The sequence below is a fragment of the Ursus americanus genome, chromosome 20, assembly GCF_024610735.1.
Source record: "Ursus americanus isolate L20-20 chromosome 20, mUrsAme1.1.p, whole genome shotgun sequence".
NCBI classification, from domain to species: domain Eukaryota; kingdom Metazoa; phylum Chordata; class Mammalia; order Carnivora; family Ursidae; genus Ursus; species Ursus americanus.
The window spans coordinates 3203064-3226725 of NC_142146.1; the positions used below are offsets into that span (position 1 = coordinate 3203064).

The following is a 23662-nucleotide window of genomic DNA, read 5'->3' on the forward strand; positions in this document are numbered from 1 at the left end:
TTCGATTTGTTGAAGAAACTGGGTTATTTGTCCTATGGAATTTCCCACATTCTGGATTTGGTGTGCTGTTTAACATGTTCAATACCCCATGTGTTTACACACTGATCATCGATGTGGTGGCTTGATTTACATTCAGCTTCAGTTTCGTTTGTTTCGGCCAATAATTCTTCATGGCTGGTGTTGGGTCCTTGCGATTGCAACACATTGGAGGCATTAACCTCTGGCTGTTCTTTTTTTAGTAACACTAAGATTGATCACTAGGTTCACAGGTTATCAACCTGAGCCATTCAACAAAATGTTTTCCATCAACTTTTCACCCACTTTTAGCATCCTAGATCCATTATTTCACTAGAAGTGACAAATGGTGCTTTCTTAATCCTATCATTTCTCTGGCACTTAGCTATGGTTCTCAAGTGACCAGCTTTCCCTTATCAAGCTAACCTGATACACAAAGAGGTCAGGATAAATGCTTCATTTTTTCCGGTTAGCCATTTTCCAAACAATGGGTTGGTGCTCTAGTAATCTCCAAAGGTGGCCCATAGTTTCTGACTAACATTATGACCTCATAGATTTTTGTATATTTCATATTTCAATCCACTATCCTTTCTGATGCTCAAATTGCTCCATCTTTGGCCAACAGGAGCCTCTAAAGTGACTCCTGGGTCCTTGTGACATGACCTTATTCTGATTGCTTCCTTGCTTTCAGACACAAGATGGTCCAGCCTCGTCTTATCCTTTCCCTGCCCCTTTAGTGGGACAGTCTTGGTGCTAGGCTGGCCTCATCGCTGGGCTGTGATTGCTTCAAGACCTTTCAGTGGACAAAACTATGTGATACGTGTTTTTCAGGAAAAGAAAAATAAATCACAGTATTCTACTAGTATTTCCAATTGAAATACACAATCGCAAGGCTTTTACTTGAGTCCTGTATCTCTTGTGCTGAAAATCTTGGTTTGTAATTCCACTGATGTAAGTATGTGCTCTATCATCTATACAGTTTCAAAATAATAACACCAATATCGTTACTAAAAATAAAAATACCCAATGCAGTTTAAGATTTCTTTGTGATTCCTTGGTCTGTAGTATATATTTCATTAGGAAAGTGCAGACAAATGCTGGGTTTTAAAGTCACTTGAGGTAATTCTATATGTGGTTTTACCTCCAGCTTGATACAGTTAACTTTGTCTTAGTTTTAAGAGTTGCTTTTTTTTTTAAACTATAGAAAACACTGAAACAATCCCAAAGTAAAAAGTATAAAACACGATACATATCTACGTGCCGTGCCTGTTCAGCTCCCTACCACCACTACGAAGGGAACTGAGTTATTAGTTATTGGTATAACACACTTTCCATTGTATTAAAAACAAGAGAAGCAGATGCATATTTGTTTTTCATTTGTCCCCACCTTTCCTACACAATAGGTAGCCTACCACAGATCCCATTCTTCACTTCCTCTACTCTGGAGAGAACTCCAGAATAGTCTACAGAAACAGTCATTTCCTTTCACAGCTGTGTAGTAGTGCAGATTTAGGTGGCCTCCAATCTTTAGTGGTTATAGTGCTGTAATGAAGACCTTTGTGCATACACCATTTCAGATTTTTGCCAGTGTTTGCCTCAGATAGACTGTTAGAAGTGAGACTGCCCAGAGAAGGAACAAATTCATACTTAATTTTGCTAGTTATTAACAAATTCCATCCACAGGAATTTATACTTTGAGTGCCTCTTCCCCGCTGCCTCAGCAACAACAATGTATTGTGTAAGTTGGATTTTCCCCCATCTGACAAGGTAAGAAATGGTGTCTCGGTAGTTTAAATTTGCCCTTCCCTGGGTAGGCATACCCTCTTTTGTTTAAGGGCCATTTGCGTTGTTTTCCATGAACTATCTGTTCATATCTTTTTGCCTATTCTTCTAAACAGTTTCTTCTCAAAGTTTAAACTTTCCTCATATATTAGAGCTATGTGTGCCTTCCGTAACAAATAGTGCAAATATTTTTTCCAGTTTATTTACTTTTTAACTTTGCTTTTATTTGGCCATCCCAAACTCTTACTTTCAGTTACAGATGCAAACTTTTTCATTTATTGCTTCTGGATTTTCAATTATAGGAAAGTTTTCCCTCCTTTCAGATTATAAAGGAGTTTATACATATCTTCTTGTAGTTATTTAGGCTTCATTTTCACAACTGGGTTTCTGATCCTTTCAGATTTTATCCTTGTGCTGTGTGAGAAATGGATTCAACTTTGTTGTCTTCCATGTAGTTAACCACATTTGTCTCAACATCATTAAGTCTTGTCCTCAATAAGAATGCTTCCGTTATCCTATACTAAATTCCTAGCCTTTATATTGTTTTTAGTCATGTTATAATATCCAGTAGGGTTATTCCTCCTTCCCCACAGTTCTTTACTAGGGCTCTTCTGGCTAGTTATCATTCTTTCCAATACCTTTATACAGGAAAAAACTTGTTTTATTGGGATCTAGTATGTGCCCCCCATATATATACGCACACACACACGTCAAATATATAATATAAATGTAATACAGCTATGTACATACATAATACTATACATACATAATATACATCTATATGGACAGAGATGCTTCAAAAGTGTTTTCTAATAATACTCTGAAACCAACTCTAGGCAAACTTTTTTTTGCAAATTAGTTTTAGAAGGAAACAGATATCACACTAAGCACTGCATGAACACAAAACAGCCACTGTACGGAGGTCAGCACACTGCGGAGCGGCCTTGCCTCCCAATGCCAAGCAGTGTTACTGCACGCCCACGTGACCCATGGTCCGTATGTGGTATAGACAGGCTGGGCCATACTGAACACTCAAGAAAATATACAGCAGCTGACTTGCTGCAACTATCACAGTAAAATTTATTCTATAAAATAAAGTTGAAGTACATTGTGTATAATTTAGCAAAGATCAACCACTGTAATAGAATTTTAAAAAAAATTAGCACCCACTGTATTTTTAGGAATTTGAGGATTGTGACCTTCTCTGCTAGCTCAATATTCACAAAATGACATAGTCTATAACCCACTGGAAAACTTAACTTTTAAAAAGAACGACAATAGTATTTTTCAAATAAAGCAAAATCAGTTGGTAGAAAAGTAAGTTCCACTTGACATCTGGGTACAACTTTTTCCTGAATCACTTGGCACATCTGTGCTCAGAAACTCCATTTACTAAGTGAACTAGTAACCTCCCTCCAAGGGCTGAGACCAAGTTTCCTTCGCAGAAACCTTCCTTTATAAGTGAAAACTGTCATTTACGCAATTAAGAGAGATTGGAGAGTGTGTCAAAAATACGAAATATTACCCAAATTATTTGTACCACTTACAGGTTTGGAGCTAGCCCTCTAAGATACTAAATAAAAAGCACAGGCTACTTTTGTTGTCAGGTAGAGAGAGCTGAACGTGTCTTGGCTCTCACGTTACCTCTTGCAGTGACCTAGTGAAGGTGCCAAGGGAGACCAGCAGTTCGCTCGGAAGCTATCTGTTGTGCTTCAGTGCAATTTGCCTATTCCTTTGTAGGAAAGACAATGTTGAAAGTAGAAAGTTAGATTTTTCTGGCAGTTAATCCACAGTGATACAACCTTACATCTCTTAACTACAGATTTCCTAATTAATCATTTAAAAAACGCAACAGTCAAAACCATTAAACCTTTATTTGCATATAAACAGTTCACTGTTTTTATTTACATGACCACCTTTCTCCTAGACAAGCAATGTTAGCAAAACATAAGGCAAAGGCGCCCAGTTGATGACAATCCTGTTCTTTTCTTGTTTGGAGGGTCTTCTCAGCAGCCAGTTATCACGTGGCAAGTTTCACAGTTTCAAACAAGTTTTCTTCATTTTAAACAGCAAGAAAGTGTTACACTTGATGGTAGTTATTGTTAAATAGTTCAATCAACCTTCTATGGCTTTTATAGTATAACTTCAAGTATGTGTATTATTTAATCAACACAAAACCTCAAAAACAAAAACCCAACAACCAAGTGCTATCCCATTTCTGGTGCCATGAGACACAATAGCACCACCTATTTTTCTGTTTTAGTGGTTAAAAACGGAATCCAGTTTTAGCACCCATCTATAGGAGTTAGAGGTTAATGACAATATATGATTGGCTTATTGGAAGGTAGCAATCTTAATATCCCCTCAGAAGGACATCTGTTCCTTATGCTGCATCCTGGCTCATGGAAAAGAATAGTATTAATGGGGGGGGGGTGGGTGGGGAAAGAAAGGACAGACTTTTAGTTAAGGCGTTTCAGTACTTAAATCACTTAAATACTAATTTCATGTTTCCCTGGAAGTATAGCATTATACCACATATAAAAGATCTCAAGGAATTATGTGGTTGCAGACACATCAGGATAGACCACATTTAAAATGTTAAACATGGCTTAGAGGACAGAGGAAAAATCAGAAAAATTAATGCTAGTGATCAACTCCCATCTTTTTAGCCAAAATGCTATCTCATCGCTCCATTTCAAACATGAAGGGAAAGATTCTAAACAAGTGATAAACTTTTTAAAACACACAAAACTATGATTAACTATATCAGTTACTAGACATGGTAAATACAAGCAGAGAAAATAAAGTGCACTTTTACAGTATATAAAATTATAGACCTAGTAATCACTTTTTAAAATTGGCAAAATAGGCTGAAATATAGAAAGTACCTGACATAGCAAAGTTAAATAGAAATGAAAAAAATTTCAGTTGAAAAATAACAATTTTTCAGGAGAGCAGAGGAACAAATAACCTTTTATTAAAGCTATTAGATTCAGAGACTCTTGACTAATTCGATTTTGTATAGGAGAAAGGAAAGCCATTCTTCTAGAAGGCACTAACTGGTTTAGATGTGCAAGCGACTTCATAAGGAAAACATGTGCGAGGTACAGGCAAGACTGCTGGTTCTTTTGTTGTATTCCTTTACTCAGCACAGGAGACCGCGCAGTACTGTGAGGGACTCTATCCGCCAGCAGCCTCTCCCACACCCTCTTCGTTTACTCAGTCCACAGTGTCGCAGATCTCCTTTACCTTCTGGTTGAAGTCTTCTGGTTGATCTGCATACACATAATGCCCTGCCCCAAGAATGGCCTGGGAAAGGAAAAGGAGTCAGAAGGTCAGTGAGCAAAAGCATTGAATAAAACACATAAGCAAAGACATTTAGCAATGAAAATGAGAACAGCTATACAGAAATAAAATGTAAAAGAATGAACACCACTGATCTTAGTAACTTTTATGTATTTCCATCAAATAAACAATCTGAGAATAAAGAGAAACATCTATTGGACCTTATTAAAATTTTGTATGCAAAAAACCATCCTAAACTGACCATTAATGACAGGGCCAGCAGATCAAATGAACCAAGTGAGAACATGCAGCCTTGTGAGGTAGTTGGTCAGGTGCCACTGAACATGGCTCCCACCTCAGGGATGCCACGGCTCTAGGGACAGGCACGGCCAATCTGGACATGAAAATGTGTGTGGGTCGAATCCTGCCCCTCATCACAAGTGACATCAGGTCCTGATGGAGGCTGCAGGTCTAGCTCAGATCCAAAAGCACAGGAACTAAGTGAAACTTCACTGAAGGCAAACATAACACAGCAGGCTTCACCTACAACCGAGAACCCAAACTCAGCCGCACACTTACTATTGTCCTCACATACGAATGTGGTCGTAAAGACTGGATGCTGTTGCCAGAATTGCCATCTATGCAAGATCGGGCGCCATAGATCACTGAAACTGGAATGTCAGGGTGCATTTTCCCAATCCGCAGGAGCATTGGCCTTTTTGCCCATCCATAAGGAATAGTCATATTTTTGAATGCTGTCTCACCACTTAGGGAAAAGGAAAACAACACACATATGACTTCTGGGGATGACTATGTACTGAACCCCCACCTCCAAGAAAACACTCATATTTAGCTTCTCCCCCATTTAAGAAAAACCCCAGTTTAAACAGAAAATAACATACTAGAAAGTACAAGAAACAATCCCCACAGAAGATACGTGCTTTTGTTTGATAAACAAGGATGCTCTAAACTCTAGTTGAATGGAAGTCAACCCTCTTCTAAATCAAACATGCAAACCTATCATTATTAAATTCCCTGTGGGGAGAGTTAAAATGTTTTTTTCACTGTAACTTGTTTCAAATGTAGAAGGTATCTTTTCAACATGTGCATGGCACCAGCTTTTTACCTGTAATAGTAAAAACCCAATACCAAGATAAGAAGAAATGCAGATTAAGTATTTGTTGTGTATTTACATTTTTATTCTCTGCATATAAAGACGTTTAATGTTTAATAAACCTTTCTGGCTAGGGAGAGACTATGCCTCCTGGAGCTAACCCATTCTTAGAGACAGCAAAGGATTCAACTGGGAACATGTCTGTCATATGCCAACTAAGCAATCCAGAGCCATGCCTCTTCTCTACTGCCCACATATCTAGGAGGCAATATTCCTCAGCCTTAATCATCCCAGGGCCAGGTACCAGGCAATGAGAGACCACCCCTATGTCTTAGAGCCCACCGAAATTATTCAACTACCCAGTCCAGAACTGTCTGCCATGTCCCTGCCTTGCCTTTCTGAAGAACCCAGTAAAAGTTCCGGCTTCAACTTTCCTAGCACTCTGTTTTCTGCCACCTGACCAAAATCTGGTACTTCCCTGTAACCCTTCATGGCATTCAGTGACCCCCTCTCTCTAAGCCCTGTGAGTATAATAAACTTTGCTTTCTTGAGCCTCTGTGTCTTCTCTTGTGCCCACACCTGACTGATCATCACACAAAAAAACACGGAACACTTTGCAAACTCGCAGGATAGACCCACTTTGCTATTACCTCTGTTTCCTTGCAGTACTAGGCATAACTCTGAATTGCCTGTTATGAAGAATTCAAGTTCTGTGACAAGAAAGACAACAAACTAGCACTACATAGGCACACATAATCCTGGCATGTAAGTGAAGCATGGACACCAAGCATACGAACAGATGATGTACCTGGGACTGACCACTAAAAACTGTTGGAACAAGTCAGCAGAGTGTGAAGTTCTAATCCACCAGACTCGACAGCCTAGTGAGTCACAAAATGTCAATTTCCTCAGGACCCCAAACCTCTCCAGCCTCCCAACACCCTTGCCCCAGAACCTCTAACCTTAAAAAGACTAAGGCAATGGCTCCATGCCAATAGCTGCCACGGCCTCGACCCTTTAATAAAGCAGGTGTGCGTGTTCTCTGCCAAAAGTGAGGGAGGCTGGCTCTGCACCTAGCCTCTCGTCCTTGCACCCAAGTCTCAACCTTGGAAAGGCTGAGGTACCACTTCCAGGTTCTGAAGTATGGCCCCTTGACCCACCTACAACGGAGTCCTCTGAAGCATTTGTGAAACATTCAGCCCAGGATCACTGAATCAGTCTTAGAAACAAAGCTCAGGAATCACATCTTAGACAAGCTCCCCCAGTAATTCTGGTCCACCACGAAGCATGAGAACTGGAGCTCTCCTCTGCCTACTCTGCGCCTCACCCTCTCCCAACAACTCCAGGGTCTTGTCTTCCAGGCTCCTTCTAGTTCCCCACTATCTTCAGGTTGTTTTCTCCACTGGTGCCTTGCACCTAATGTCCATAAATCATGTATTCTAAAAAACAGGAAACACCTTTGTTTGGCTCTCTTGCTCCCTGTGACCACCATGCTCACAGGCTCTTTCTTCCTCCCTCTTTCTCCCCTCTTCTGATCACTGTCAAAATACCTGCAAAACCCCCTCCCCATCTTCCAGCCCTCACTTACTCTTCACAGTGCTTCTCATGCTGATCCAGGGTCATTAAAAACTGCTCAGCAAAAGAGGGGTGCAGTCACCATGTAAACTAGAACCATGCTGACTGACATCTCCCATGCACTTTGGGAGACCCTTTGGCATAGCAAAAGTTTCTAAGAAGATCCACGATACAGGAAACCATTTACTTTTGTTTAATCCAGTTGTCCTTTTTTTGTAGAGCATGCATACTCAGTTTGGAAATGCTGTTTTATATGAAATTCTTCTTTATCTCTCAACTCCAACCACCTCCTAGAGATATCTAGGACCAAAGTTTCCTCAACTTATCCATAAGCACTTTCGGGTAAGACAGTACATCCTGCTTCTTCTAACTAGTCTCTCATCAGCATCCAGTACAATGTTTTACATACTAGGTGCTCCATGAATACATGAATAAATTAAGATGTATCAGTCAGTTAACTACTGATAAAAATCTCCTAGACTATTCACATGTTTTCAAAGAACAAAAGTGTTAAACGCCAACACAATAAATTTAGAACCCTAACCCTTACCTTGGAGTCTGCACATTACAGTGGTAGATGTACTCTGTCACGGTGTCATCCTCAAACATTGACGAGTACTTCCGTTTGAAATCAGGCCTTAAACGCTGCACTAGACTTAAGCCTATGTAACAGGAAATGAATGTTTTAAATTATAGTTAACTGACAGAATACAGAAAGGTTTTGTGTTTGCTTACAGAATGAGTGTTACATGCATACAAATCTACATATATTCAAATGTATATTTTATGTGGAAAAGAACACAGATCCTAGAAGCTGCTCTGCCCAAGTTCCCTAAGAATTAAAATAAGAAATAAAGAGTATTCTATATTGCCTTACATATGTGCTTCAGGGGCCCAAAACATACAAGTTAATTTTCTAAGACTTGTTTTTGTAGGAAAATAAATTCTATTAAACACGGCAGGTGAGTAGAGTAGCTCAAGTTAACTTATTAATTTGTATTTCTCCCAAAATTATAACACGTTAGTATCTAAATGAAGTAAACTGAAATATAGAAGTCTTTCTGTAGAAAAATAAATCCAGGGTTTCTGCTTGGGACACTGCCAATCCTCCTGGAGAAGGCGATCCACTCCTGAGGTGAGAGGTAGGACATCCTTTCCCCAGAGGAAAAAGGATGAAGAGTAGAAGCCTCCATCTGGTCACTGTTTTCCCTTCTGGGGCCTTGGGGGCTAGCCAGTTTCCTTTCCTGCTATCACTGCCCATTATTCTAGCAAGGACTTACTTCTTTCCTGGCCCTCCTTCCTACCTCTGAAGGAATTGTACAGCTCCATGGAAAGTTCTTATGATGTGGTTGATATTCTAAATCATGTCCCATCCCAACTACATGCAAGCAATAGTGGGAGACAGAGAGCATGGTGGGAGAGGGCCCCTCCTAGGCATCCTCCCTCCCCAACCACTGTCTCCTAGTTTCTTTTCTTACTTTACTCTTCCCATAATTGCTCCCTGTGTAATTGTAATCAAGCACAATCCATTTATATTTCAGGACTGTACGGACTAAATGAAGTTCTTAAATAGTCCATCAAAGGAGGACCAGGCACCTAAGAGGAGTGGCTCCCCTCAGGAGGGGTGAGGGGCTAGGGTGGGAAGAAAGGCTATCTGTCAGAGCACCAAGGGAGTGTGGTGTGGTCGCTCGCTCTCTTTGTGGTCCCTTTGTGGTGTGGTCCCTTTGCAGTCCCATGGCTCTCCCTATCCCAAATGGAGGCAGTAGGACAAAGAGGGGCCAGGCCTGGGCAGAGGGGGGCAGAATCTACTGTTACCTCTGCAGTAGTTATTCCCACACCCTCCCCACCCCTCTCTTCTCATCTTGCTAACAGAACCTGACTCTTGTCTATCAGTTAGGCAGCAACATGCCCAGGAAAGTGGGCCCCTCACTCCAGTCCCTGGCAACAAATCATTATTGCTCAGCCACACAAATGTATTCTTCTCTGCTAGTGGAAGAACCAGGAGTGGGCAGAGACATAAGGGGAGGCCTTTTGGGGCGTTCCAAGGAAGACTTTCTTCCCTGACAGAGCATATGGAGAGAAGACCATTTTCTATTCTTTCCTTTCTTCTTGCTCAGAGTGCTGCTTTGTGGGACGGGGCTTCCTGCCGTAGCAGCCATCAAACACCATGAGGAAAAAGGTCAAGAGAATCACAGTTGCAGGCCTAAACCCCAACATCAATGAGTCAGCTACTACAAAAAATGCTAAAACCACCTGCCTCCAGCCTGCTTGTTAAGGAAATAATGAAAGGCCCTATGGTTTAAACCACTTAGGTGTTCAGCTACTTATAGCTAAAAGCACTCCTCACTGATACAAGTTGTAAGAAGGAAAGTGGAGGTCCAGACTACCATCACTGGTGACAATGAGAGAAGAAGAGATTCCCTTGGCTTTGGAGTGGAGACAGGAGCTGAGAGTCAAATGAAATTAAATCAGACTAAACACTGGTACTTCAAAATATGACCAGAAACACAAATCAGGAGTCTCCAAAATCTCTGAGGAAAAGGATGATTTTATCTTCTTAACACTCTGACATTATGGGGCAAGAAGGGAATCTGAGAATGTGATCATACCTATTATCCCCACAGGCAATCAAGTCAGGCTCTGTGATCATCCGTGATGGATACCCAGCTGGGTATCGTCAACTAGCCAAAGGCTCTCTACCGTCACCAACAGGACAACATGCTGCACTTCTCCCCGCACCCTGGGCTGACTAATCATAGGGGAGCATTTCCCACCTTCTTAGTTTTGCTAATTACTGTAATATTTACAATATAAAGACTCCTCTTTGAGATGATCCTGGTTTCATTATTTTTATGCATGGACTGGTACTTTTTAGGGGAGGAAAAAAAGTAATTTAGTAATTCAGAGGAGGAGGAGAAAAAGATTCCGTTTGTTTTTTAAGATTCTAACAATGGTGATCAGTAAATACTCCTCCACAGCCAATCTATAAACATTTTGCTTTCCTAGGACACAGATATAAACACTCACCAAAGGGCCCTGCAATCCTGAGGCCAGCTAAAGGATTAAAGGGAGTCAGTGCTGCCCCCAGGGCTCTAATCCACACTGGGATTGGTCTGTCTTGATCAGCAAGGTCCGGTCGCTCAGGAAAACCCCAAGGCTCCACTAAAATGAGATGATTAACCCTGTTGGAGGAAGAACAAATATAATTTCAATTTGGCAAACTCAACCTAGGACTCTAAAGAATTAACACGATTTATAAAGCAAAGGTAGAAAAGAAACACCTTCCAAAACCTTCACATTAAAGAGAAGACGAATGGCTGACCAGTTACATCATGTTCTTATTACATGTAAACTTTCAGATATGGTAGGATTTGAGAGGTGTATTGTAGGAAGAGAGCTGCCTTTTTCATATACGTAAATATGGATCATAAAGGGCATGTGGAAGGGCACATAATTGTGTGGCTACTCTTGAGGAATGGTATTTGTTGTTGAAGCTACCTTCTGGTGGATGATACAGGTCACTGACCACTCAGAAAAGCCCAATGGTTCCATGCAGTGCAAGGCTGACACTGCAGAAATGACTGAAGATTAATATTACACTCATAAAATAGCTTCAAACACCAACAACAGTTATCTCCTATGAACCAATCATTCTAAAAATGAAATTAGCACATTAGGTAAGTTCAAAAGGACTTTCAAATGAACTTTCCACAAACACAGAGATAATGTAATAATGTGGGTAGAAATTTCCCCTGGTTTGAGATTCTATTTGGTGAACATGAGCACATCTACCCTACCCACAATATCACGATATACTGATCATACGGATTCTGTTCCTAACCCTTTCCTAATTTTCTTCTTTATTGACCAAAGAACATTTTCAGCCAAATCTCATATAAAATTGTTTTGTATCATTAATAGTTTAAATTTTTCCATCTTATGAAAACCTCTTCCTGCTAAGGGAAAACCAAAACTAACAGCAATACTTCCACGTGCCTGCATCATGGTATTATATGTCATAAAAATCCTAAATAAAGCATAAAGGCCGCATGGCACAAATGATATTTACCGATAACCAGAAGAGCAAACAAATGCCAGCAGGAACTTCCCAAGGGTGAATGGACAATGATTCTAACATCTCTCTCTTAAGTCATAACTGAAACTAGAACATGGACACAGATGGCTATTATTCTCAATATAAATTGTTTTATTATTTTTGCCACCACAGACAAGGATGAGTTAGTAATGAGTCCTTTGCTTTGACTGCATTTTCTCAAACAGGAAGCTTTAGAGCACAGACCCAGTGCACAGATCTCCAAGGGCCCTTGGAGAATACTCAGCCCAATCTTTCATCTCACAGATGAGAAGGAAGCTGCGATGCACTACGTGACCTGCTCCAAGACATGGAGAAGTAGGGCTAAAACCCCTGTTTCCTGACTCCAGTATACTAACCGATGCCAACAAGCCACTGGGTAGAAGGCTCTAAGAACAGACCAAGCAACGTAAGATAACATATCAGTAAAGGTAAAGCTTACCTTTTATCAACTCTAGGCCAGCCTACACTCTTTCAGAGCATCTGCAGAATGTAAGTACCAATCTGTGTGGAGATTGGTACTTTATCACGTGATAAATGAGATTTCCACATACCTAAGAGTGCCTGCACTCTTAAAAGTTTTAGGAGACTATTTTCTAATGTGTATGGGAAGGGGGAATGGAAGGGAGTTTATTTTTTAATGGCAGAGACTAATTGATATGGACTTCCCCCTAAATTCCTCTTATTACAGTCCACAGTGAGATTTGAAGGAGGGGGAGGGGAAGGGAGGAGAAGGCATGCCAGAGGTATGGGTGGAATTAATGAAACAGTCACCCAGTTGAAAGCAGCAGAGATTCCCATTAGGAAACAGCTAGTATTATTCACTATTCACTTAGCTCCTAAAGAGAAAAACGAACTCTTTATCAAAACATACTTTACCGTTAAAAGATGATTAAATTTTGTTATGAATTTATTTTGGTATCCTGCCGTCTGCTCTCAGCCTTACCTGCTAACCCAAGAAGGGGGAGGACAAAGGAAAACACGCGGGAGGTCAAGTCTTGTCTATCTCTAGCTAAGTGATTGTTTTGTTTTCGCCTTAGTTTTGGCTTGCCTTGTTTAATGCCGATCTCCAAAATAGCGTCCCTAGATAAAAATGCCAGTTTAACAAAATTATGAAAAGTATATATACTAGAGAAGATGACATTTTTTTTTTTTTAAGGGAATGAACTGACCCAACAATTGTTCGATCTTATGTCTTCAGCCTAGCATGGTGCTTAGCACATAGATATTAAGTATACATTTGGAGTATTTGTTTTTCCATGTTTCCTTTTGGTCCCTGTCTATAAGAATATACAAATTTTATAAACTGTATTCATAGGGGCGCCTCCGGTTAAGTGTCCGACTGGCTCAGGTTATGACCTCAGGGTCCTGGGATCCAGCCCCATATCGGGCTCCTCATTCAGCGGGGAGTCTGCTTGTCCCTCTGCCCCTCCCTCTGCTCATTTTCTCTCTCTCTCAGAAAAACAAAACAAAACAAAACAAAAATACTCATAGAATAAGCTAGGAGTTAGTCCAGTCTGGATTTTTCTGGTCCCCCAGATGACATTAGAACACTGTATTTCTTATATGAATCTTGCAGGTCACTACACATTAGCAGGTAGTAAAATCTACTTAGAGAGTCAGAGTCAGTCTGCTGTCTTTTTAATTGTATAATTTGGAATAGAAAAATATGTAACAAGCCTGAGTATCATTGCATGAAACTTTTATTTCAGATACACACATATATAATTCTTACTGAGGGGTTACAGAAAAAGTTTGAAAACAATTTTTTAAAAGCTCTGCAAAATTGTCTAAACTGGAGTTATGTGTCCTCTGCATCACTACATGTAAAAGGCCTCAGAAAATAACTGTTGCTTATTTTTGGTTGTAAGACTCATTTAAAAAGATAGACCACGCAAAGCACTTAGGTTATGGCTATCGAATAATAAATATCCAGTAAATGTTAGCTAGTTATAGTAGCAAAACTAGGAAGACTATTAGAGAAGACTTTTTTCAGGGAGCACAGGAAGACTCACATGGCGGGGGCGGGGGGGCTGGAATCATGTGAGCAGTGAGTAATTTAACTTTTATTCTTCGGGAAAGCCTGAGCACAGGTTCTGGCTCACAGGTTATTATAATGTTGCACCAGACCAAGTTCCCAGGCTATCCTCTCACCAACTCTTCTAGTGAAAAGATTATCTCCTCATGTGATAGAAGTTATTTGGCTTTAATGTATATCTAAACTATTCCAGTAATCTAGACCCAATCCTCTAATATTCCATAGAGGAGAGCATGACAGGATTGTTAGTTCATATCCAGGAGTAAGGAATGGGTCTGGCCAGACAGCACACTGCAGTCATCCTATCAGACATCTTTGTCAGGAATCAAGAGACTGATTCAAACTACAGGAAAAACAAAGAACTGGCAGAGCAGGAACAAGAGAACAGCCCATCAGTTTGAAAACATTTAAAGAGGCATTCTTCTTCAGGTTAGTCATCAGAGCAGGTCTTGAATTTGAAGATGGTGAGCAGATTATAGCCTAAAGGACAAAGCAGTGGATAACATCTGCTCCAACAAGTTGGGATAGCTGAGTCTAAACGCTAACAAGGCTATATTATATAAACCTGACTTTCATGAGCTTTAAAGTCAGCCACCAGGCAGAAACAATACAACAAGAACACTCAAACCCAGAACCAATACTCACAGGAGAATCTAAAGGACACATTTCCAGAACAAGGAAAAGGAACAGGAAGAATTCTAGTCAGTGTACAAGCAAGCATTTTCAAAATGAAGTTAGCCCCAGTTATTTCCCATTGGCTCCAAGCCTCTGAGGGAAGAATGCAGCAGGCCCAGAGAACAACAAACTAAAGATCTCCAACTTCCAGCAGAGCAGCCTTTCTCAAGAGAGGTGGACAGGAAATGCTCAGCCCACCTCTGTACAGTCAGGAGAAAGAGAAAGGCAAGGCTGCAAGGTTGGATGATCTGAAAGTCATTTAGCGCAGAAGTAAAGACCAGTTGCAACCTCTTCTATCTATTCTCTTTGCTAAACACTTTCTAAGTTAATAAAAGTTTCTATAGTCTCCTTTTCCTTAGTTTATAACACAGTGCTTATGGTGTCCTGAACAGTAGGGGCCAGAAGGAAGGAAAATTAACAGCAAAAGTGAGTGCACAGACTAAAAAAAGGAGTTAGCATGTTTGGCTATTACTGCTGGCTTACTCTACTCTCTCCCCGTGCCTACCTTAAGAGGATCAGACATGGCCTAATGAAGAAGGTTTAGCAGAATGGCAGCCACAACACCTCACACCACAAGTGGCCCTACTGTTTGTGACATAGCACATTAATTTATAAGTGAAACTACGAGGCATGTCTAATTATTACACATCATGGTAAGAGAACTGAGATGAATGAAGGTCATTTGGGGGGATGGAACATGGGAGTTGGGCTGGGGCCCAACTACAAACCGGTTCATAATTTCTCTGCTCACCAGCCACATTGCCTTTCCTGAATGGCCCAGGTGTCCACCTAGCAATTTCTGTCCCCACTGCGTAGAATGCTCTCCTGCTACACTCCTTTGAGACTCAACCTCAGCTTACATTGCACCTGCTACACTCCTTTGAGACTCAACCTCAGCTTACATTGCACTTATTTAGGATAGCACACTGGGCCAGGTTCTCATCGAGAGTTCTCACAGACCTGCCCACTGCCCTTTGCAACCCTCAGCAGCTCCTGTTCCTCAGGTGGTTAAGTTGTGTCTCTTCCCCAGCTCACCTTAAGCCTTCTAAACACATACAGTCACTCGACATTCTTTAAACACACCAACCTGCTGGAACGTAATGTTAGAGAATTTCAGTCATCACCAATATTTCAATGGAGGAATCATCTAGGTGCTTTTACATAAAGCATCACAACTGCTGAATGCTTGCTTAGTTTACAATCAGTATCAAGAATTGGAAAGATATGTGACCACCGCCACAAGTTAGACCATAAAACAACTTCTATGGACAGAGGCACTTCGCTGCTCATAGAGATGAAGCACTCAGGCTGACATAATGTACCAAAAAATTAGAAAGAAAATGGACTGGGTTTTATCCGTTCTCTAGCAAAAGAATGTTTCCTAAACAAGAACATTAAACTAGTAAACTAGGCACTTTCATTCTTTTCCTCAAACTGTCCTATAAAAATACACAAGGAAAAGGGGCACCTGGGTGGCTTAGTCGGTTAAGCCTCCAACTCTTGACTTTGGCTCAGGTCATGATCTCAGGGTCGTGAGATCAAGCTCCATATTAGGCTTCACACTTAGCAGGGAGTGTGCTTGGGATTCTCTCTCCTTCTCCCTTTGCCCCTCCCCTCAACTCCCGTGCACTCTAGCACTTTCTCTCTCTAATAAATCTTAAAAAAAAAATAAACAAGGAATAAATGAATGGGACTGCCCATAAAAGATGAACATGGAAATAGCTTTGGACTAAGACAAGTAAAAAAGTGTTGTCTTTGTGTTTTTTTCCTGCATGCATAGAAACAGAAAGTGAGGAGAATTAAAGAATTAAGGGGAAACTGTTTTACTTCAGAAAGAAAAAAAAGGAAAGACTGTGTTTGTTATACCTGAAGAGGCAAAGGAAAAAGTAACTCTCTCAAAGTCCATTAGGAGAAAAAAAAAAAGACAAGGAAAAAGGCACAGTGAGTGACAGAAATTAAATGAATCTCATTTGATCCCTATCAGACCATTTCTTCCCTCTTCTCATCCCCCTCCCTGCAAAATCTTTCGGAAAAGCCAAGATTTATTTTAATCTCATTACAGCATAATAAAAACGGTCCCAGTGGGGAAGACTATGCACGTGTACAGGCAGGAATTATATGGGAAATGTCTGTACCTCTCTTTCAATTTTGTTGTAAACCTAAAACTGCTCTTAAAAAAAAATAAAAATCTTTTTAAAAAAGCTGGATCGAGTGAGCTAGGTAAGAGACATTTAGAGTACGTAGCTCCATCCTCAGTTAACACTGTTAAAAGATAAACTAGGCATACTGAAAAATTTTAAGTTTATTTGAGCAAAAATCGATTTGAATGTGGCAGTGCCAAACCTGAGTGGTCAGGTGTGCTCCGCCAAGAGAGGCTGAGTAAAGACCTGTACAGAGTAGGTGTGTAAGCAAAGAAAGGAAATTATCTGATTGGCTTAAAGCCCAGCTGGCTATTTGTGATTGATTATTCTTAGGTTTTAATTTCATAACCTTGAGGTACTTACCAGCTTAGATTCTGGTTTGCTTATGTAGGCCCCCAGAGCATTAGAGCCACCTCAGTCTGAGGGCTTCCTTGTTTCACTCATTTAACACTGGGCACCTACTATGTGCCAACCACAGTGGTCTGACGGAATTTCATTCAGTATTTGGGATATCTGAAAATCCAAAGAACCTCACTATTTTGAAATTAACTTGTATTTAATAACTTGTAAGTTATGCAGTGAAGAATACAGGCTTCAATATCCAAACATGGTCTACATAGTTCTACTCAAAAATCAGCCAATTTAAACGTGTTAATTATTTCAAGTGTTCTCACATTCATTTATTACAAATACTTAGTGATTCGTGGTCCTGACCCAGTAGTTCAGTTTTATTTCTACATTAGACACAAGCATTCAAAAACCATTTTCTAAAATGCAGTCAGTCCAATGCAGGGATCACTGGCTTTGTTTAAGATACATGTTTTGCCCACCATGTCATTCAAACTATGTTGCTATTCTCTTTCATAAATGGTTTTAAAGTGCTCATTCTCTTCTGAATCACTGATTTCCTCAGAGCACTTCATAGTGGCAAATGAAAATCTCACCAAATGACCTAAATAATAGATAGCTATGAAGGGTCAGGATTCTAAGACTTAGGGGTTTCACGGCCAGAGTCTACCCTACATAGTCCCGTATCACGTTGCCAAGGAATAAATACCGCAAGGCAGACATAATAAACTCCTGATAAGAAACAAAGGAAGTCCATCTACCCCCACAGCCCTGTTGTCTTATACCAGAAAAGTATCCATTTCCTATCTTACTTTCCATTGAGAGTAGAACACAATAAAAGACAGTAAACCCTAAAAGCCAACTACAAAAAGAAAATTTGGATTTCTTTTGAAAGCAAGGGTCTGCCAACTGACAGGACTACATCATCTACCACACACAGGACTACGAACTCTCCAGAAAAACCAAGTGTTAATGCTAAAGTTGACATACAGAATCTACAGAGGAAAAGTCAGCTGTTTGAGGGGAAGAAAACCTTGAGTACACAGCGCTGCTGCTCTACACTTCAAACCCTGTGTCGACAGCACTCCTGGAGTTCCACAATGGGGCAGCTTCACAGGTACATGCATGCCGTCGGAGAATAACCATCATCCCATGTCTCATTCACAGACCTTAATGTCAAAGGTGTTTGCAATTTGGGATTTAAAAATTAGTCCAATGGAAAAATACACTGACAACATAAAAATGTTGTTGTTTCTTTCCAAAGGCTAAGCAAAAGAAAAAAAAAAGAGCTTTTCTTCTATTTTCTTAGCACTCAAATGTGACCTCTGCTCAGAGGTGAAACAAATAATAGGATATAGTATGAGAAAATAAGGTAAAGATAGGAGTAGATGCTAAAAGATTCTGAAGCAAAATTCTGAAGTCATTAATTCAATTACTCTGAAAAATAATTTTGTAACCATAAAGGTAGGGCACAGTACAATAAAAACCCTGTCAGATACACTTCGCAGATGTATTTTCTGTACCTTACAAGTGAAAAAAACTAAAGCTTCAAGGTTGAAGGATTTGCTTTAAGCCAAAAGATAGCACTGGCACCCAGGACTTCTAATTACTCACCTTTCAGTTCATATTATGGCTTATTATAACCTGGAAAAAGGTTAGGAAAAGACTGTTCGATCCACAGGTCTAATGATAACAATAATAATAAACAATACCACCGAAACAGTTCTTACTTGTGGCTTAAATTATAGACATTCTAACTCTGGCAAAGAGAAAGTCCTTTCTCAAGCCTTCTACCAATGTGTAGCATGTGTAACAGGAAAACCCTGACATCTTTATTTCAGCTACTAAATCGGCGTTGGTTGTGGCTATTTGGTGTCCTTTAAGAGAATCTGTCGTATAAGGCTCAGACACCAACAACCACCAAGGACAGGAGCTAGAGACTGGCACTTGGGTGCCTCCCTTCTGTCAGCATCACTTACCGTGATGGGTACTTCAGCGAATAAGCAGCAGCCAAGAACCCACCCAAGTTGTGTCCAAGCAAGATGACTTTGTCCAATCCTAGGGCACATCTCCACTCTTCAATAGATTCCACAAACTGATTCTCCACTTCTTCTGCATCACTGTCAAACCTGGGCCTACTACTTCGTCCAAAGCCCAACAGGTCAAAAGCATAGACAGGTCTATCGGTGCAAAGATCTCCAAAATTCAGTGCCCAGAGTCCAAGACCTCCTCCAAAACCATGGAGGAGGACAAGTGGAGTCTTATTTGAAATATTAGGAGAGAACTTCAGTGTCCATATTTTATTTCCATTAGATATACGAACAGGTTCTTTTTTGTATGTGCAGGGGACACCTAATGAAAACATAAAAAAGAAATTCTGCTTAGCTTCACTACTTATGAGAAGGGGAGTATTCTCAGAGCAATCAGAAATTAATAATCTAGAAACTATCCGGTATCCATTCATATGATTTTTGCCTTCATTAGGGCATTCCTAAAAAAAGCACACATCTTATTGAAGCAGTTTATTCTCAATTACCATCTAAGTGGGAAGTTCTATCTCAGCTAAATCTCAAGTACCTGTGGCCAAGGTCTTTGGCAAGTCATGTTAACTCTTTGGACTTCTTTTCACATCTATCAAATGAGAGTTTTACACTCTTAGAACTAGAGAGGAACTCAGTGCTCACTGGACCCATTATTTGAATGTCTCTAACTCTGCAGACAATAACAAAAGAATACCTTGAATTTGTCTAACACTTGAGGATTAATCATTGAAGAATGAAGTCGGGCTCAAAAGAAACATTTTTCCCTAAAAACCACAAATTTAGTGAAGGACTAGCAGTACCTGCACTGAACACATAACTGAAATCTTAAGTCACTTCAAAGTTTAGTAGAAAAGAGGTGACAGGGTATGGCAGGAAGTCCTGGCATGATGTGCCAGGTAATGTGGGTTCAAGTCCAACAATCTCCCTAGAAAATACAAATAATCACAATTTTGTAGATAAAAACTTTTACTTGCCTTCAATGTTGTGGGACTCAATACTTTAAATCTCCCCCAAGTTGACTAAAGATGAAACCAATTTGAACTTCCTTTCATTAAATTATCAACTGAATATAGACACTTTATATATACCACTTAATTTGTGCATATTCATCTGCAGAACACAAATGCTGGAGAACTGGGAGTTTCTGCCCTTTAACCAAAGAAATAATCTTGAGTTTTGTACCACATAGTAGCAGCAAAGAGGAAACCCAGCATTCATTCAGAATATTAACAGAGCCCAAGCCTCCAAATGGGGGGAAATGATACCAGTTTAGAAAAGATGATCCAGCATTAGAACCAAACCAAACCATGTCAGCATTTTGAACACAGATGTCTGCATATTTCCATAGAAACCATCTGTAACCTCTATTAGATAGCTCACCCTACTGCATTACAAGTCACTTGCTTTCCCATCTGATACTAAATCAAGGGCTATTTGCATTCCTATTTGCATCCCTGGAATCTAGCGGTAGGGAATCAGTATGTTTGTTAAATGCATAAATTGAGCATCTAGCACCCTTTTGTATCTCCTGACATGATTTTTTTTTATTTTAGTAAACCACAATGTCAACTTTCCCAGTTTTGTAGGAACAAGATTACCCAAGTAAGTATACAGACTAAGTAGAAATTTATTTTCATGCTAAAAATTCATGTAAGATAGCTAACTGTCCCTTCCTATGGATATATTCAGTTACAGTTACTTACTCCTGAATCATTCAAATGCACAAACAAGAAAATTCATTTGTGGTAGAGAGACTGAAAAGCAGGCATGGGCAAACATCTGCACATGCATTCACAATAATCATGTATGTGAACTACTCCTCTGAATCCACTCCTAAATTGTATCAGCAGAACAAAACTACACAATAAGCACCGTTGCTTAAAAGTATACCCAAGGATACCCGGACTGCCCTGACAGTACAAGTTTGGGTAAATTTCAGTGCTCATAAGAAATTAAAAAAAAAAAATGTTTCCACACCACTAAAATGCATAATTAAAGAATCCTAAGAAACTAGAATCAGAGGGAACTCTAAGGATCATTCTACTCCTTCATTTCACAGATAATAAATGGGAAACTGAGAAAGTGACTAACCCAAGATCCTGACATCACCTGATTGCAGATCTGAGCCTGGACCAGGTTACCTTGTTCTAGTCCAGTACGCACTCCACTACACAAGGCTACCGCTTCTGGAACACCTAGAGCCTATTACCAGATTGTAGTCAAGGGCCTTGGCGAGTCCCTGAGACCCTTTCAAGAGATCTATGAGGTCAAAACTATTTTCATAACAAAACTAAGACACCTTTTCACTCTCATTCTTTGATGGGTACGCAGCAGAGTTTTCCAGAGACCACATAGATGTGATTACCAACAGCGTGAATGCAGAAGCAGATATGAGAATCCAGCTATCTTATATTAAGCCAGACATTAAAAAGATTTGCAAACAATGCTACTTTTCTCACTACGTTTTTGTTTGGAAAGTAGTTATTTTTAGAAACTTGTTCTTTATTTTAACCTATAATGGGTTCCTATTACTTTTAAATGAATAATTTAACATACTTTAAATAATTCAGTTTTAATTTCTAATTGGTAAATACTGATGGCTATAACTGATAAAGCTCCTTAAGGTCCTTACTAATTTAAGAGTATAACAGGGACCCAAGAACAAAGGTTTGAGAACCCCTGCCTCCCAACATTTCTGTACCTGTTGATAACAATGGAAAAGGGAAAAAGCACTTTTGCCAACAAACTAACACACAACAGATGCTTATCTCCAGTTTCTGGGCAATATGATCTATTTTAGCAAACAGCTCAGTTAACTTACAAAAAGAAAACCTTACATTTTAAAATTTTCTCTTCAGCTTCTTTAAGGTGTGATGTAGATGTAGGGCACCACGTGGGAAGCCAGCCAGTTAGCCATCCTGACCTGGAGCATCAAAAAGAAAATACAAAGAGGTAAGTTAATGCTCTTCTCAACTCCCAACTGTTACAGTCGAAGAAACGCAGAATAGGAAACTTACTGTCTATGTGATGGTGAAACTATCTACATGTGGCAGAATCCACCTAATACATACAAAGCATTGTGGTAAAGTACTGGGGAAGAGACATTCAACTTCAGCCTGTGACCCTACAAGTAGATATCAAAATCCATATTTATGGATAGTCAGACTCCAAGTAATCAAGCAGAAATTAAAAATAAGCAGAACAAGAAAAGACAAAAAAGGCGTTCACCCCAACCCACTACAAGACAGCCTCTTACCCTGGTGTTAAGTGCAAAAAAGACAAAGACCATGAGTAGGTTCACTTCAATGGCAGGCTCACAAGCAGGTATAAAATCTTAAGGTTGAGAGAATAGAAATCTTATTAAAATAGGAGATTTTTTTTTAAAAAAAATCTTCAAATTTCATGGTTCAGAGTGGGAATGCACCCCTATACAAATGCAGAAGGTTGGCCTATGTATACATAACCTGCCTAGAGTGACCTGGTTAACTGTTAGTGAAAATCTCTGGGGTCCAACAAATAGGAGATGAAAACAATGACCCAGGCCTCTGGCAGAAGACAGCTAAAGAAAGAGAACAAGGAACCAAGCCTGAGGCAACCAGCAACGAAAGGTGTGGCGATGCTGGCACAGGCAGGCTTTGCTAGTAGCTAACCAAGAGGGTGAGCACTTAACTCCTGGCCTGGCAGCAGCAGATCACAGGCTTATCCTAACAGTCTGGGCTCACGTGGAGCTTCAGCAGCTAGTTGACAGTTAGCAAGGGCTTAGCACCTGACCAGCAGTATTTAAAGTGCGAGACTTCTGGTGAAACAGAATATGAGGAGGAAGAAAGATAAACTACTATAGGTTTCAGATGGGAGGTATGGCCCTGAACCAAGGCTTTGGCAACAGGGATGGAGACAAGAAAATGAGGCCAAGGAATATTTAAAAATAAAACAGGCTAAAATATACAAACTTACAACTAGAAGAGGAGTAAGTTCTGGAGATCTAAAGCACAGCATAATGATTATGGTCAATAACACTGTATATATACTTCAAAACTAAGAGACTAGATCTTAAATGTTCTCACCACAAAAAAGAAATGGTAATTATGTGATGTGACAGAGGTGTTAGCTAAATCATAACCATACTGCAGCATAAAAATGGCATATAAATGTATCACATCAACACAGTTGTATGCCTTAAATTAACTCAATGTTATATGAAAGGAGGGGGTAATCTAATGGAGGAAACAGGTGACCCAGGAACTTTAATACATGATGGAATTGATTCATTCCACAAGTATTTATTGAGCACTTACTATGAGGAACTGTTTTAATCACTTGGGGCATATCAATGATCAAACAGAGGTAAGGGTGATTAGTTCTTCTTGAGGGCATCAGGGAGTTGCTTTTGAACTAGATCTTTATAAAATGACTAGGATTATTTCAAAAGGTGGAGTGGTAGTTCAGGCATCCCCAGTGAAGGAAAGGGCATGAGCACATGCACATAAGGATGCATAATGTGTGTTCTGCCATAACAAATGCATTGTTTCCAATGGCTGCTATGACAAATTACCA

General features: G+C 39.9%; 1 protein-coding gene across 1 annotated transcript in view; it reads right to left on the reverse strand.

Annotated features, from left to right (window-relative positions):
• Positions 1-3652: 3652 nt before the first annotated feature.
• ABHD5 (abhydrolase domain containing 5, lysophosphatidic acid acyltransferase) overlaps positions 3653-23662 on the reverse strand; it is a 30659-nt gene continuing 10649 nt past the window's right edge. The window contains exons 2-7 of the mRNA XM_045798361.2: positions 21946-22031; positions 19046-19418; positions 10799-10953; positions 8322-8433; positions 5662-5848; positions 3653-5106 (exon numbers count right to left, since the gene is read on the reverse strand). Coding sequence (XP_045654317.1) covers positions 5017-5106; positions 5662-5848; positions 8322-8433; positions 10799-10953; positions 19046-19418; positions 21946-22031 — 1003 coding nt within the window. The 3' untranslated portion in view covers positions 3653-5016. The remainder of the gene's footprint in view (positions 5107-5661; positions 5849-8321; positions 8434-10798; positions 10954-19045; positions 19419-21945; positions 22032-23662) is intronic.